This window comes from Cucurbita moschata, unplaced genomic scaffold, assembly GCF_002738365.1.
Source record: "Cucurbita moschata cultivar Rifu unplaced genomic scaffold, Cmos_1.0 Cmo_Scf00048, whole genome shotgun sequence".
Lineage (NCBI taxonomy): Eukaryota > Viridiplantae > Streptophyta > Magnoliopsida > Cucurbitales > Cucurbitaceae > Cucurbita > Cucurbita moschata.
In genome coordinates this window covers 1,412,161-1,428,384 of record NW_019268564.1, presented here as the reverse complement: position 1 = coordinate 1,428,384, position 16,224 = coordinate 1,412,161, and the positions used below count along the sequence as shown (strand labels likewise).

Sequence of the window (16,224 nt, the reverse complement as noted above, 5' to 3'; positions counted from 1 at the left end):
ACGGTACGGGTTGAGTTGGGTTGATTGAGTTTATCAGGTTTATTATTAGGTCATCAAGTTTTTTTGAACCCTCTAAAAAATCGGGTTTAAAAAATATAAAATCAAACGATAAGTTGATTTTAGATGATCAAAGATATATCAAAAGTAATACACCCTTGTACTAACCCAATATGAAATGGTAAAGACGTATCTAGGATGAAAGCATATAAAATCATGGAACACGTCTTAGACAAACAAGATCGGGATATCTGTCATGCGGCCATTGACAACACACCTTGGACATGCATGACCGTGACATCCTCCTCCACTCGATTGGTTGACGTCCCTATCAACCGACTTGGACAAGCAAGATTGGGACATCTATCATGCTTTAGGCAAATATGACCGTGACATCCCCTGTCAACCGACTCGAACAAGCAAGACTGGAACATCTGTCGTGCTCTAGACAAGCATGACCATGACATCTATATATATATAATTATTATGATTTTTCTCGTAGAAAATTATTGCCTCGATCCGAACCAAAATAACAAAGTTTTTCGTTAGGTCGGGAAAAAATGGTTTGGGGAGCGAGAACAAGACGAGGAAGTGTCTCACCCTCCAAAATAAAATGAAATATTTAATAGTAAATTAAAAACTTTGACATAAACAAAAAATATAATCTATATATATATATTCTATATATATTTTATATATATATATTCCATTTTTCTTTTACTTTGAATTGGGGAAAACGATAAAGGCTTCACAGCCTTCTTATCAAAGCTGTGTTCACACCTTTCTCTCTCTTCACCATTTCTCTCCCATCCAAAAAAATATTTCAAATTTTATATATATATTAAGAGGATATTTTGGAGTAATAATTGGTTAGAATATATCTAGATATTTAGGGAATTGATTAACCGTATATTTTATTTATTTACAGTTAGTTATATATTTATTGTATAGATATTTTTAGGTATTACAGTTAGTCATACTTTTTCGATCTCAATTCTATTTCTATTTCTCATTCTTAACAATATATAAACCAAACTCAATTAGTTAAAATATATATACCGTCCTCAATTAACTTACGGCTAACTCAATAAATCGAAATTATCAAACAATTATGTTAGAAATACTTCGACTTTATAAGATTGAAACAATCTGATCCCTTAAGCTCGAAAGAATTTGACTCACTCCTAACAAAATAAAGAGAACACCTCGGTCATCAGCTCATCGAGCCAAACCAAGGACCAGTGATCGCACACATTAGGCACACGTCCAATCAAAGGGGTAAGTACCCGACCCTTGGGAAAGTATAATAAACACCACAAGTCTACCCCTCACCAAAATAAAAAATTGTAATACATAATTGTGCTCAGCTCTCGACTACTCTGACCTAATCACCGACTTAAGCATCAGAGTGTGTTGGACACAACATCACACCAATGCTCGGAAGCTCCTCTTACAAGTTTACGAGTCTCTATTCGATACTCACTTTAGAATACGTCAGACTTACATATTGAAATTCAATACTAACATATACTAAGAGGGTAAAAGGTTCAAATATTCTCGTTCTTATATTAATCCTCAAAAAATCACGATTTATTGAAGTAAAATGACGAATTTGTCCCTGACCCAACTTAATTTATTTTATTTTGTGTCTTAAAAAAGTAAAATTATTTTGACTCCAACTGGAAAGTAATCAACTTTAATTAATTTATTTTTCCAAAACTTTGTTAGGTGAGTCAATTATAATATAATTTATTATTAGAGTCAAATTGTATTTTGAATCTCGACCTTCTCGTATTCCCTTTATTCACACTATTTTTATAAATTAAATATTAAAAAATTAAAAAAATTTAAATAATTTATTAGATACAAAAATGAAAGTTTAAAACTGTAATATTAACCCGAGCAAGAAAAAAAAATTATACTTTAACCAATATATTAAATTTAAAAAAAAATTAATATTTTTATATTTAGATAAAATACTCATAAATAGTCTCGTCAAATTATTTATAAAAAATTATCAATACGTAAAAAAAATAAATTTGTGATTATTTTAATGATTTTTTTAAATTTTTTATTCTCTAATAAACTTTTAAAAATAAAATTTATAATTTTTAAAAATATATATGGTAAATTTTTATTAATTGTTTGAAAATAAATAGATTATTTTTATTAAAAAATAGAAATAAAAATTTTTAATTTAATTTGGTTGAAAATTTTGAGAATCTATATTTTTAAAAAGTTTAAATAATCAATAAAAATAAAAAACGGTTGAATTTTTCGTTTGTTTAGGGTCAACAAAACCAGGCTTTCGTCTTTTGCTAGTTAAAGCGAGCTTTAGTTGGCGGGGCCTCCAATGGCGGAAAATGGCGACGCCATAATTCTTCGACCCCACTCTTCAAGTAATTTACATCTCTTTTTTATCAATTCTCCTTTCTTTTCGTTATCTTTGAATTCAATTTTTTCACGTAGATTGAAACCAAACAATATGATTCACGGTAGTTGACTTTGAACAAACGGACAGATTTTCAGTCCGTTGTCATCTTCTTCAGTCCCCACCTCTTTTCAATTTCAGCGACTCAGTCTTTGTGGTAATATCGTCCAATCCTTCATTTAAACGCCTCATTTTCCACTGCATTTGGATTCATCGGTGTTTGATTGGTTTATTGATTGATTTTACGTTAAATCTGTGTTCGTTGGATCATATTTTTGAAGTTTGATTGAGAGATTTCTGAATTAATTGGTCGTACAGGTGGGATTGAGTATGAACTAGTTGACTGAGACGTCTGGATTGCTTTTATTTTATTTCATTAGTGCTCTCTTTAATTATCTTCTTCTTCTTTCGCTTTTGTGATCTAACAGGAAGAAGAAAATTAGAGGTTGAGAGAGAGAGTGGGAGAAATGGGGATTTGTTGGGGTTCTCCTGTTGGTAATCATACCCCTAATACCACTGGACATCTCAGTTCAGGTAATTTCAGCTTTGTGCTTACTATCTGCAGGTTTTTCCCCAAATAATTTTTCCCTCTTGAGTTTCAAATTCTTTGATAGGGTTTCATTTAATCAGTCCTCGGAGTTATTTGTGTATTGTTTATCAATCTTTGAGGAGGAAATACGTGAGATCTCATATTGGTTGGAGAGGAGAATGAAACATTCTTTATAAGGGTGTGGAAACCTCTCCCTAGTAGACTTGTTCTAAAATCTTGAGGGGAAGCCGGAAGGGAAAGCCCAAAGAGGATAATATCAGCTAGCGGTAGACTTGGGTTGTTAAAAATGGTATCAAAGCTAGGCACTGAGCAATGTGCCAGCAGGGACGCTGGGCCTCGTAAGGGGGTGGATTGTAAGATCCCATATTGGTTGGAGAGGGGAATAAAACATTATTTATAAAAGTGGGGAGACCTCTCCCTAGCAGACGTGTTTTAAAAACCTTGAGGGAAAGCCCAACGAGGACAATATCAGCTAGCGGTAGGCTTGGGTTGTTGTTACAAATGGAATCAGAGTTTGGCATCGAACGATGTGTCAGCGAGGACGCTGGGCCTCGAAGGGGGGTGGATTGTGAGATCCCATATTGGTTGGAGAGGGGAACGAAACATTCTTTATAAGGGTTTAGAAATCTCTCTCCCTAGCAGACGCGTTTTAAAATCTTGAGGAAAAGCCCGGAAGGGAAAGTCCAAAGAGGATAATATCGGCTAGTAGTGGGTTTGAGCTGTTACAAAATATCTTCCAAACTCTTTTCCAGTCTTCCCATATGGATATTTGTTTGTTTAATCTGTTTAGAGTTTCGTAGTTTTTGAGTGTTTGGTCAGTTTTTTCCATTTAACTTGGTTCTAAGACTAAGAGATATATGCAGATAATGATATCTTGTTTATGACTTGGAAAAATTTCCCTTGTATAATTCAAATCTGTGGCTATAACAGTGGTATCCCAGACAACATCATCAACGGTCAGCAACATCTCGAAGAATAGTAATTTCTCGGTAGCAAGTGGAGATGAAGCTTTTCCAAATGGCCAGATTTTGCCCTCTCCAAATTTGAGAGAGTACAGTTTGGCAGAGCTCAAAGCTGCAACCAAAAACTTCAGAGCTGAGGCAATGCTTGGTGAAGGAGGTTTTGGCAAAGTTTACAAAGGTTGGCTCGAGGAGAAGGGCCATGGAAAGAAGGGAAATTCGATGGTTATTGCGGTCAAAAAGTTGAAATCTGATAGCTTGCAAGGAATTGAGGAGTGGCAGGTAATTATATTGTTATAGAGATGAATACTACATGGTGATTGTTCACTCTATGCCCTAGCTTAAGAACTTAATAACTTGAACTTTTTGTTGTCTCTTAGAGCTGGCTTTAGGATGGGCAAAGTGTCTATGAGGACTAGTAGGGTGGACAATGAGTATAAATCAAAGGGTGACCTCTGAATCACCTGAAATTGGTGATTGTTCACTTGGATGATGTGGGGACTGAAGCCCGTCTTTCTTTCTCTTTTGTGCCAGTAGTTTGATTATAGCCGGGGTTAGAGTATCATGCGAACTCAAGTGAATTGCTTGAGTGCATTTGAACCTTCTAAGTACTGTTTCAGTACAACTCAACTGAGAATGAGTTAAAAAAGAAAACCATCTAGATAAATTTTGAGTGTAGAGAAAAACTGATAGCATTTTGTTTACATCGTTCCAAACGACACCTAAATGTGATTTCCATCATTCATGTCACTGTTAATCTCTGTTAGAGTGTTGATATAGTATTTGTAACGGCCCGAGCCCACTGATAGCAAATATGAGATTTCCCTTTTGGGCTTTCCTCTTTGGGCTTTCCCTTCTTGGCTTCCCCTCAAGGTTTTTAAAACGTGTTAGCTAGGGAGAGGTTTCCACACTCTTATAAAGAATGATTCGTTCTCCTCCCCAACCGATGTAAGATCTCACAATCCACCCCTCCTTTAGGGTCTAACGTCCTCGCTGGCACTCGTTCTCTTCTCCAATCCTGTAAGATCCCCGACCGATCCACCATCCTTCGGGGCTCAGTGTCCTTATTGGCACACCACCTCGTGTCTACCCCCCTTCGTTGGCTCATTGCTCGGTATCTTGCTTCGATACCATTTGTAACAGCCCAAGCCCACTGCTAACAAATATTATCTTCTTTGGACTTTTCCTTCTGGGTTTCCCCTCAAAGTTTTTAAAACACGTTTACTAGGGAGAAGTTTCCACACCCTTACAAAGTATGTTTCATTTTTCTCCCCAACCGACGTGGAGTCTCACAATATTAAATTTTCCATAATCCATTAACTTAAGTTTTTGGGTTGAGGGATGATCTAACATGGTTCTCGAGTAGGAGGTATTGTGTTCAAACCTCCTACTCAAGAAGTTTCCTCCTCGAGACGTTTTGAAAAAATTACACATTATAACCTGTCTGGTTGGTTGTGCAGTCAGAAGTGGGCTTCTTAGGAAGACTTTCTCACCCAAATCTGGTGAAGCTGCTGGGTTACTGTTGGGAGGATCACGAGCTACTCCTCACTTATGAGTTCATGCAAAAGGGAAGTTTGGAAAACCATCTGTTTGGAAGTAAGAAACTAATTGATGATCTTATCCTATGATGTTCTTCCACTTAATTGCTAGTGTTCTTTTGTTTGTTCTCACCAACAGAGATATCAACCTTTCTGTAAAATGCAGGGGGCTCAGCAGTTACACCACTAGAGTGGGATACTCGGCTTAAGATCGCCATAGGTGCCGCTCGAGGGCTGGCGTTCTTGCACACATCGGACAAGCAAGTAATTTATAGAGATTTCAAGGCTTCTAATATTCTGCTTGATGGGGTAATGTTCTGTTTATGATGAATTTTTAGGTAAATATACATTTTAAGAAAGAGCCTTTCTCATAATAGCCGTTTCCTTGTTGATATCTTCTCTCCTTATAGTCTTATACACCAAAGCTATCAGACTTTGGTTTGGCAAAATTGGGTCCTTCTGAAAGTAAATCTCATTTGTCGACTCGAGTTATGGGCACTAATGGTTATGCTGCCCCGGAGTATATATCCACAGGTAGAATAAAACCGTCCAAAATTCGAGAACTTGAGACTGTTATCGAGTATTTTCAAATTCTGAATAACGATGATGTTTATAATACAGGACATTTGTATGTCAAGAGTGACGTGTATGGTTTTGGAGTTGTACTGATCGAGATGTTAACGGGTTTACGTGCACTCGACGAAAACCGTCCAACCGGTCACGAAAACTTGGTGGATTGGATAAAGCCATACTTATCAGAGAGGAGGAAGCTGAAAAACGTGATGGACTTTCGGTTGGAAGGCAAGTATCCATCGAGATCAGCATTCCAAGTGGCTCAGCTTGCTCTCCAATGTATTGAGCAAGAACAGAAGAACAGACCAGCAATGAACGAGGTTGTCGAGACACTGGAACGGATCGAAGCTATGAACGACCGACCGAATGAGCCTAGAAACCGTTCGCCCCGCCAGCCTCTTCACCATAGCTCTCCACTTCACGTGAAGCAATATGGAGTCCATGCTAATCAAACATCACCCAGGTTGAGATAGATTTCATTGGTACTGATTCTCTTGTTCCACTCTCATTTCTTCATTCATATGTTTCTTATAAATCTTAGAATGGAATGACCTCTCACCATTTGATTCTCGAAAGGCAGAACGAACGAACAGTTTGGGACCGGGCACGACCCTAAACTGTGTCCTTACAAAGAATGTTTCATTTCCCTCTCCCACTTCACACCCTTACAAGAAATGTTTCGTTTCCCTCTGCCTTTGGCACCGATATGAGATCTTACAATGTTTTCAAAATCTAGATCGATAACTAAAAAGTCAAAAAGTCAAAAAAAAAAATGACGGTAAAGAATTAATGAGAAATCAAACCCATTTTTTTCGATTAAAAACCTAAAAATCAAATCAAATTTTCATTTGTTTTAACTCAATACACAAATTAACTGCTAATTTCTTTCGGTTAAATTATATATTTAATTCTTATTTAGTCCTTGAAATTTGATTAAATTCAATTATAATCTTTTTTACGAAATTAATGTCGTAATTGTATATTTAAACGCTCAAACCAAGTTTTGAAAACTAAAATAAATTTCGTATTAAACCTATAAATATTACTTTGTATATATTATATATATATTCTTAAAAAAAATTTAAAAATTAGCTTTTATTTTAAAATTTTAACTATTTTGTTAACAAAGATGAAATATACTATAGAAAACATATAAATTTAACGAGAAAATAAGAAAATTAAAAAAGATCATAATTTTTTAATTTTTTAATTTTAAAATTTAGTTAAGAAGTGAAATATTTTAATTAAAAAAAATATTAGAAATAACAAAACTAAATATTAATCTATTAGACATTATAGAAATATATATATATATATATAAGATCTTGAAGAAACTAATTTCTGAAAATTCCATTTTCCATATTTGCTTCCTGATCTACCGACTTTGAAACGCGCTTTCATGGAGTTCGGCATCACAGTCCCGCGCTGGCGAATGAAGACGAAATGAATCTTGAAGATACTGCCTTCCTTCTACTCTGAAGCGATAAGCCACTGATCGTCTCTCTCCAATTTCTGCCATGGAAGTTCTTCGAAGAAGAATTTCTCTCAACTTGAATCTTCTGTTTCTCCTCTGCGTCTTATTGGTAACAACTTTCCATTCCTTTTTTGAGCATAGCCTGTAATTTTTGGATAATTTTGTTCTGTTTCTTTTTTGCTACTTGAGATGCGGTAGTGAATTTGTATATGTTCCTCAAGATCCTTCTCATTTGGTACTGTTGCGATTGTGAGCTGAATTCCTTCGGGACCTTAATGAGGTCTTGAAATTACTCTTTCTTACGGCCTTTCGAGAAGTCTGCTGTAGATTGATGCCGATTGTTTTGATACTTTTTGGAATTTTCTTTTTTAATTGTGCATCTGTTAGAGATTTGATTGCGCCTTAGTGAAATGAACCGGACTGTTAACTCTGATCTTAAGGCTGTGCTTCTGTTGTGTCGCAAGCTTTCCTTTGCTTGCATCTTTATTTTCAGAATTTATTAGAATTCTTTCCAGGATTAGATCGTAGTTGTCGGATACATCAATTTTGATTTTCCAGATAGATGCAGTTTAAGCCTTAAGTTCAACTGCCTAATTCGATGCAGGTTGTATTTCACATTGGTCCCATTGGAGCGGATGCATCCAATGCTTCTCTCGCGTAAGAAAATTGTTGAAAGATTTGCTATGCCAGATATTTCTTTATTCTTCGTTTACTTGTGAATTCTTTATTTTATTATTATCATGCTTGGATAGACGATTTCTGTCTGATAAATGAACATTGACGAGGCTTGATCTTTTATATACTGCAGTCAGAATGAGAAGCCTTTGCATCAATGTGTCCAATGTGGAAATGGAGAGGTATTACACTTGTATCTTTCTGTGGTACATTGTACATTTAATTTGTTGGTAACATATATATTTTTTATTTGAATCGAGATTTAGTCATTTAGTTGGTAAGTGAACTCCTATTACCATTTGTTAATATTTTCCCATTTTAATATATTTTAGTAGTGGATTGATTGCACAACATTGTCAAATTAAAAGACATCAAACTGAGTAATGCTTGTGTAAAGATTATGAAACTCTTGACGATCACCTTTGAGGACAAGGATGTTTATATGTGTGCGTGTATGAATTTTTGTACTGAACTTTTTTTTGGCACAAGACCGTATCATATAGCCTCTAAGTTGGTGGAATCATTAACGTTGTTTAATATATGGCATTACTTGAACTCTGGTGACTGGTGTTATGCCTGTGGCTGTAATAACATATGGTAATATGCATGCATACAAATGGTTTCTTATCTTTTGGTCATTTCAGGCAATTATGAACTTTTTTGGTTCCATACCTGTGTTTTTATTCTAACTTGTTTTGCTAGTTGTGTTGGTTATAATTATTAAGATACTTGAATTAGAGAGATGGTTAAAAGAGAAAAAAAGCAATTTGTTTTGCACGAATGGAAGGGTGAGTACTTATGTCACTAAAGGCCTTCTTGATGAAGTTATGATTTATTTATGAGTTTAGTTTCTTCCTCGCACTACAAAGATGGAAAGAAATTCATTTAATTAATTGTGGGATTCTTTCCGTACTTTCTATGGTAATTTTATTTCATTTATAAGCTTTATGCATTCAGAAGTCCTTGCACTTATTGATCAACTCAAATGCTTGCAGGAGCAACGAATTGCAAATAGAATCAGCACCAATGAAGATGATAAGGTATTAATGTGTTATGAAGTTCATAAATTTTAGTATTATTTGCATTCAAGACTTGCAATGTTTATGTTTGTAACATTCACTTCCAACAGGATATTGACATAATTGTAGCCTATAGTGATCCTTCTGGGGCTTTTCGCCTTGGAAGGGTCAAATTGAAGGATTTATCTGCCTCCTGGGTATGGGAAAATTCTGTGGATGGAAACCACCACCAGCCACTGAGTTCCCAGGTACTGAGAATATTTTTGAAACCGATCAAGTCCTCTTGACGTTTTTTGTTTGTATAATGTGCATGGGGTCAACTGTTAAAGCATGTTATATTTTACTTATTGCTGTTTTAGTTAGGTTCTAACTTTCCATAATCCATTCTAGGTAAAACATCAATGGTCGATGTTTATTCCTTTTCCGTTGTGGCTCACTGGACTTGAGTAGTAGTTTGATTATATTTTCCTGGTGCATATGCATATGCACATGTAAAACATAATTCATGTATTTTTTTCCTTTCAGACAGACCCATTAGTTTCCAGGATGGAGAATGAGGAGAAGGTGGAACGCTCTGTAGATGGCCAACCTCCTGCAGAAGATGAAGCTGATTTTTCTCGTTTATCATCGATGAATCCAGTGAAGCTAAAACGGAGGGTAAGATTTCTCACCCTTCTACTTGGCATTGGCACATAGGTATTTTGAACTAATTTTCAATATGTAAGTACTTCAGGCAATGCGAATGGAGAGGAGGGCTCTACGAGCTGCGAATTTGATTAGAGAAGATAAAGAGGTAGACGATCAGATGGCAGCTGCTGCTATCGAACGGTCTAAAAGCTTTGACACTACAGTAAAGGGGAAGTACAGCATTTGGAGGAGAGATTTTGAAAACCCGAAATCTGATTCCACCTTGAAACTTATGCGCGATCAGATCATAATGGCCAAAGCATATGCTAATATAGCTAAGTCAAAGAATGATACCAGACTTTACAATACTCTACTGAAACACTGTAGAGAAAGTCAACTGGCCATTGGGGAAGCAAATTCTGATGCTGGGCTTCATCCAAGGTTTTAGAAAGCTTCTTTCTCTCCTCTTGTTAACGCTTGCCGACTTTTCTTGGTACTCATGCATTGTTCTTCGTCTTTCTGCAGTGCACTAGATCGAGCGAAAACCATGGGTCATGCTCTTGCGATGGCCAAAGACGAACTATATGATTGTCTGACTATGTCGAGAAAGTTGAGAACCATGCTACAGTCAACTGAGGATAATGTGAATGCCCAGAAGAAAAAGAGTGCATTCTTGACTCAGCTAGCAGCCAAAACAGTCCCTAAATCCTTGCACTGTCTCCCTTTACATCTTGCAGGAGACTATTTCCTGAAGGGTTACCATCTTAATCACAATATCGACAGAGAAAAGACCGAGAATCCTTCTCTGTATCACTATGCAATTTTCTCAGACAACGTGTTAGCAACATCGGTTGTCGTCAACTCTACTGTTCTGCATGCAAAGGAACCCGAGAAACACGTCTTCCATATCGTCACAGATAAGCTGAACTTTGCTGCTATGAGAATGTGGTTTCTTGTTAATTCTCCTTCGAAAGCAACGATCCAAGTTCAAAATATCGATGATTTCAAGTGGTTGAATTCCTCTTATTGCTCTGTTCTACGACAACTTGAATCTGCAAGACTTAAAGAGTATTACTTCAAGGCAAATCATCCTTCTTCCCTCTCTGTTGGTATGGATAATCTCAAGTATAGGAACCCCAAGTATTTGTCCATGCTGAATCATCTTCGATTCTACCTTCCCGAAGTGTATCCAAAGTTGGACAAGATCCTATTTTTAGACGACGATATTGTAGTTCAAAAGGATTTAACGCCGTTGTGGTCCATCGATCTGAAAGGTATGGTGAATGGGGCAGTCGAGACCTGTAAAGAAAGCTTTCATCGGTTCGATAAATATCTCAACTTCTCAAATCCAAAGATCTCTGAGAATTTTGATCCAAATGCTTGCGGTTGGGCGTTCGGCATGAATATTTTCGACTTGAAGGAATGGAGAAAACGAAACATGACTGGAATATACCATTATTGGCAAGATATGGTAACACTTGCCCCCTTGCTTTGATAGTCATTTCGTAGTTTTGAACATTTATCATACAACTTGCAAGTATATAGCTCATCTTTCTTTTAATTAAACACACTTAGATTACTAACCGAAGGAACTCCCGTGCAGAACGAGGACCGAACTCTGTGGAAGCTCGGGTCGCTTCCACCAGGTCTGATCACATTTTACAATCTTACGTATCCGCTAGACAGAGGATGGCACGTGCTAGGTCTCGGATACGACCCTGCGCTGAACCTCACAGAAATAGAGAATGCTGCTGTTATCCATTACAATGGAAACTACAAGCCCTGGTTAGATTTAGCTGTTTCCAAGTACAAGTCATACTGGTCTAAGTATGTGATGCCTGGCAACCCTTATCTCCAGCTTTGTAACATCAGTGAATAGCAATATATTTTTTTTCCCCTTCTCCCACTCAATTTTTTCAATAGAAAGAATACGAAATAGATCAGTTTTGGTGTTCAAGTTCTCAAGAAACGTCGTATAATGATATGATCCTTTGAGGGTCTTTTAGTGTCAAAGTTTAGAGAGGTTATTCATTCAATTAATTTCTTTGTTTGTTTGTGTTGTCTATGAATACTTAAAAGTTTGTTCTATGCGCTTGTCTCGCACGGAAAGCTCTTAGGCGAGGTTCATCTTTGTCAACCAAACACAACTTGATGGAATCTGAGCTTGTTCGGCCACACCCGTCTCTCGTGTCTGCAGCTAATTTGACTTATTTTTTCTCTAGGCCAAATCATTAGGCTTGACCTTGCCTCTACTTAGGGTTAAAATCTCTCACATGCGAAGTTGCATTGCATCTCTATCATGTGATCATTTTTAGTTTTCAATTAACATGGCTCACATGTCTTGATGTCATCTTACATGTCATCCTAATTCTTGGGATGTCAATGTCATCGGCCATCACACTTCGCTTGGTCATGCTCATTGATAACGACTCATGTGTGTGACAATTTCAAAAATTGCGTATTCAATTCAATGATGTATTACATTAAGTATATTTGAAGTAATGTTAAAATTTTGATTTGAGTAATTCCATTTTAATTTTTAATTAATTAATGAATAATTTATTATATTTATAATATACATAAGAATATATATAATAAGAATAAGATAAACGAATAGTCGGAATCGAACCCACATCGTTAGCTTGGAAGGCTAGGGGTTATAGTCGATGTTGATTCATCATTTTGAACGTCTCTAATTCAAAACCGAACGTGAAACTTTGGTTTCATTCGACTCCTTTATGGAAGATGGATAAATTCTTACATGTAAGATGTAAAGAAAAAAAAAGAAAAAGTCATCCATACATAACATTTATGTGATGTCGTACTAGATTATGTGTGCATATACCAACCTCCGACACATGGGCTTAGACGCAATGTCAACATATCTATTTCAAAGAAAGTTATTTTGTTTGGGAAAATATCGTATAATTTCAAATATACCAACCTCGGTCAATGTCAACACAATGTCAACATATACCAACCTCGATCAATTTCAAAAAAAGTTAAAGACACATAATTATTTTGTTTGAGAAAATATCTTGTGAAAATATTTGTACGCGAAATTGTTCCTTGATATATTATTATTTTTCATTTTTTTTTACAAAGATTAAATAAATTAGTTTTTTTTTTATTTTTTATTTTTTATTTTTATTAGTTCTTACCTAGGTCAAGATTAAATTTTCTTAAATTTTTTTTTTGGAGATAAAAGTATTACAGCCGTTGGATCAATCTTGGTGTAAGTTTTTTAACCTTCAAAAGAGTATCTTTGAGTTCGGTACGATTCTCTTTTTTTTTACATTTATTTTCAACATTTATTTAAAAATGAAAAGATGACGTCAGCAAAAAGAGTATACAAATGAAAATTTAATTAATTAAATTATATTAAGAATTTAACTAAATAAAAATAAAAATAAAACAATTAATTATCTAAAATTAATTAATATAATAAAATTATTGTAATTAAATAACTAAATAAAAATTTACCTAATTATATTTGTTTTAATTTTGTTTTTATCTTTTTTATTCGTATCTCTCTATTTTATTTTAAAATTTAATAAAAAGGCCTAAAATTAGATAGTTTGTTTAGCGTATTTGTTATTTAATTAAAATATTATATAAGATATTAATTATATATTGATTTATTTAAATAATATTTAAAGAATATATCAAAAACCAAAAAAATTACAGTAAAATCCTTCCAAATATCTCAAAAGAAAAAAAAAATCAACCATTTTAAAAATAAATAAATAAATAAATAAAATAAAATATCAAATTTCTACCTTATAAATAAATAAGTTTATTACATTATACCATTATTTTATTTTCTATTCTCGACCGTCTATCACCTTCCAATTTCCAGATAAAATTCTTACCGGTATCCAGATCGATCTTGGTATGTTTTCTAAACTTCTTACAGATATCTTTAAGTTTCTTATTCAATGCATTCTGTCTGATCTCAATTTTGACTGTAATGGTATCGATTGCTATTATTTACGTACATATTTCTATTACATATTATAATGAATCGATTTTTTATATTTTATTGTCTCAATTACATTTTCATGATTTTTCGTAAATAGATCATCATTTTTTTTTCCGTAAATAGATCATGATTTTTCGTACATATTTCTATCACTATTTTGATTTTTTTTTTGTACGTATAATACGTGTTGTAATATGCACTTTATGGTGATATGATGAGTATGATGATTGCATGACGTTTGTCTTAATATATAGTTGTTTTCCATATTAAGCATGTTATACGACGATGAGTGCCATATTGTATCATGTCGATAGATAGAGATAGGACACAACTCTAAGAGCATGAAAATGATTTTAATATAAATACACAACGAGCATGTGTTACTTAATGTAACATAGAGATGAGATTAGAGGGTTGTGTCGAAAGAAACGATAAAATGGAATTAGAGGGATATAATGCATATTGTATATTCATACGCATAGAGATACTTTCCCCTATGTATTGACATTTGTTTTTAATAAAAATGATGTTGTATTATATTTATTTTGTAAAAGAAATAACTTTAAATATACATATTTTATGAAGAAAAAAAAAAAATTAATTGCGTGAAATTGTTCGTACATTAGAATTGTATTAAAATAATATAAAATTAGGAAATGATTTGTTAGGTTTTTTATATATATATATACACACACATTGTTTACCGTGCGGCGTCGTGATCTTGACACGCTCACGACTAGCTAAGGGGAATTAAGTTCTATATATATTTTTCGCCTCGACTTTGTGGCTTCGTCGGACCTTAGGCAAGATTTGTTTTCGCGAATCGAACATTGCTAGTGCGAAATCCAAACTTGTTCAACCATACACGCCGCTTGCACTTGCATGTTCAATCGTCTGCGACACATCCGACTTGCCTCTACACTAGGCCAAGTTATTTGGCTCGACCTTGCCTCTACTCGGGCCAAGGTCTCTCAATGCAACGTCGCATCTCATCTTGTCATCTCGATCCCCATCGATAGGGTCCATATCGATGGTGGTTGAATCGATCTTGATAAATTTTTTAAATTTCATTGAAATTATCATTGAGTTTAGTTATATGCGTTTCGTTTAAACTTCTTAACTGTGTGAGGTTACGATGATTTTTATGATTCTCATGTTCTTTTTAGATTCATTCTCAAGCGATTATTCAAAAGATGAGGATGATGCAGACAAAGCGAAGATACCATACCGACGATTCCTCAAACCGTATGGTTATGTCGAGTAATGTTACAACCTTCTTAAGACCATCAACCGCGGTCCGAACCAACAAATCTAATGGGGATTCTAAACCATCCCTATTCAAAACTCCGCCACTAAGGACTACAACACAAGTATCATCGCCCACAAAGACGGCTCGAGTAGAGATGTTAAAGAATAAATTCAGTAATACTATTTCAAAAGCTCAACAAGCACTTCAGTCCAAGCATAAGATTGCTCGTAAGGTTGCCGTTCCAAAGAAATTACCGGAACAAAAACGAGCTGCTCCAAATGTTGTCGTTCCAAATGTATGGTCTACTAAACAAAAACGAGCTGCTCGAAAGGCATTCTCTACAATTGAACAAAAACAAGCTTCTCCAAAGGAATACTCAGTAAGGGAACAAAGACGAGCTTCAAGAGAAGCTCTCGATGCGGTCAAGCAGACGTGTAATTTTAACGAGAATCTCGATGTCATGAAAGAGTTCGAGAATCTACTAACTATTGGTATTGAATGTAATCCAAATCGTTTAATTAATAATACTTTGGGATGAGTGAGATGATGAGGATGCTAAGGTTATGCCAACATAGTTGGGATAACCGGGTGCATCTACTGATTCCTCATCACCAATAATTTCCTTTTTTTTTTTTTTTTTTATCTCACACGTTCCAAAGTCCCTAAATCGTGCATAGAATGTTGCAACATGACTAGTTTTTATAAGATCTCGAACAAAGTATTTGTGATTCATAGACTGAGGTGTGCCAGCCAGGACGTTAGGTCTCCAAAGGGTGTAGATTGTGAGATCCCACGTTACTTGGAGAGAGAAACGAAGCATTTACGTAACTGCCACGAGAGAAACGAGTTGCAAGAGAAAATTTAATGCCCAAACTCAAAAGCTAAACATCGAGCCATTCAAATACTTCGTAACATGAAAATACGTGGCAATATCAGTGAAAATATTTGAATCCACGCCCATCCTCTATTTCAACCGTTGTTTGTAGCTCACGATTTCAAATGTCTCACCCTCTGTAGGTTCTCATCTCCAGCTAGTGACTTCCATCCCGAGAATAGATCCATTACACATTCGAGATGACAATTCTGACTCCAAAGCCACCACAAAAAGTACTTATTCTCGTCGCTCGAAGTCGTAATGGATTGTCGAAGA

The 16,224-nt window shown here is 35.1% G+C and overlaps 2 protein-coding genes across 7 annotated transcripts; both read left to right on the top strand.

The window, feature by feature from the left end:
* The first annotated feature begins 2,310 nt into the window (after positions 1-2,310).
* On the top strand, positions 2,311-6,701 carry LOC111435287 (probable serine/threonine-protein kinase PIX13). 5 transcript variants are annotated; one of them, XM_023072729.1, is made up of 8 exons: positions 2,311-2,396; positions 2,467-2,585; positions 2,857-2,962; positions 3,909-4,219; positions 5,398-5,533; positions 5,642-5,784; positions 5,886-6,009; positions 6,097-6,701. In XM_023072729.1, exons 3-8 carry the CDS (start codon positions 2,896-2,898, stop codon positions 6,519-6,521), a joined length of 1,206 nt encoding a protein of 401 aa, XP_022928497.1. In that variant the 5' UTR covers positions 2,311-2,396; positions 2,467-2,585; positions 2,857-2,895; the 3' UTR covers positions 6,522-6,701. The 5 variants fall into 5 exon arrangements, with proteins under 5 accessions (XP_022928497.1, XP_022928499.1, XP_022928498.1 ...); XM_023072730.1 differs by having other exon boundaries at positions 2,325-2,396; positions 2,519-2,585; XM_023072731.1 differs by lacking the exon at positions 2,467-2,585 and having other exon boundaries at positions 2,315-2,396.
* A 697-nt stretch (positions 6,702-7,398) lies between these two features.
* LOC111435286 (probable galacturonosyltransferase 3) lies at positions 7,399-11,908 on the top strand. 2 transcript variants are annotated; one of them, XM_023072727.1, is made up of 9 exons: positions 7,399-7,631; positions 8,127-8,179; positions 8,331-8,379; positions 9,193-9,237; positions 9,327-9,464; positions 9,742-9,873; positions 9,950-10,284; positions 10,369-11,314; positions 11,447-11,908. In XM_023072727.1, exons 1-9 carry the CDS (start codon positions 7,566-7,568, stop codon positions 11,720-11,722), a joined length of 2,040 nt encoding a protein of 679 aa, XP_022928495.1. In that variant the 5' UTR covers positions 7,399-7,565; the 3' UTR covers positions 11,723-11,908. The 2 variants fall into 2 exon arrangements, with proteins under 2 accessions (XP_022928495.1, XP_022928496.1); XM_023072728.1 differs by lacking the exons at positions 7,399-7,631; positions 8,127-8,179; positions 8,331-8,379 and having other exon boundaries at positions 9,188-9,237; positions 9,746-9,873.
* Positions 11,909-16,224: the final 4,316 nt, after the last annotated feature.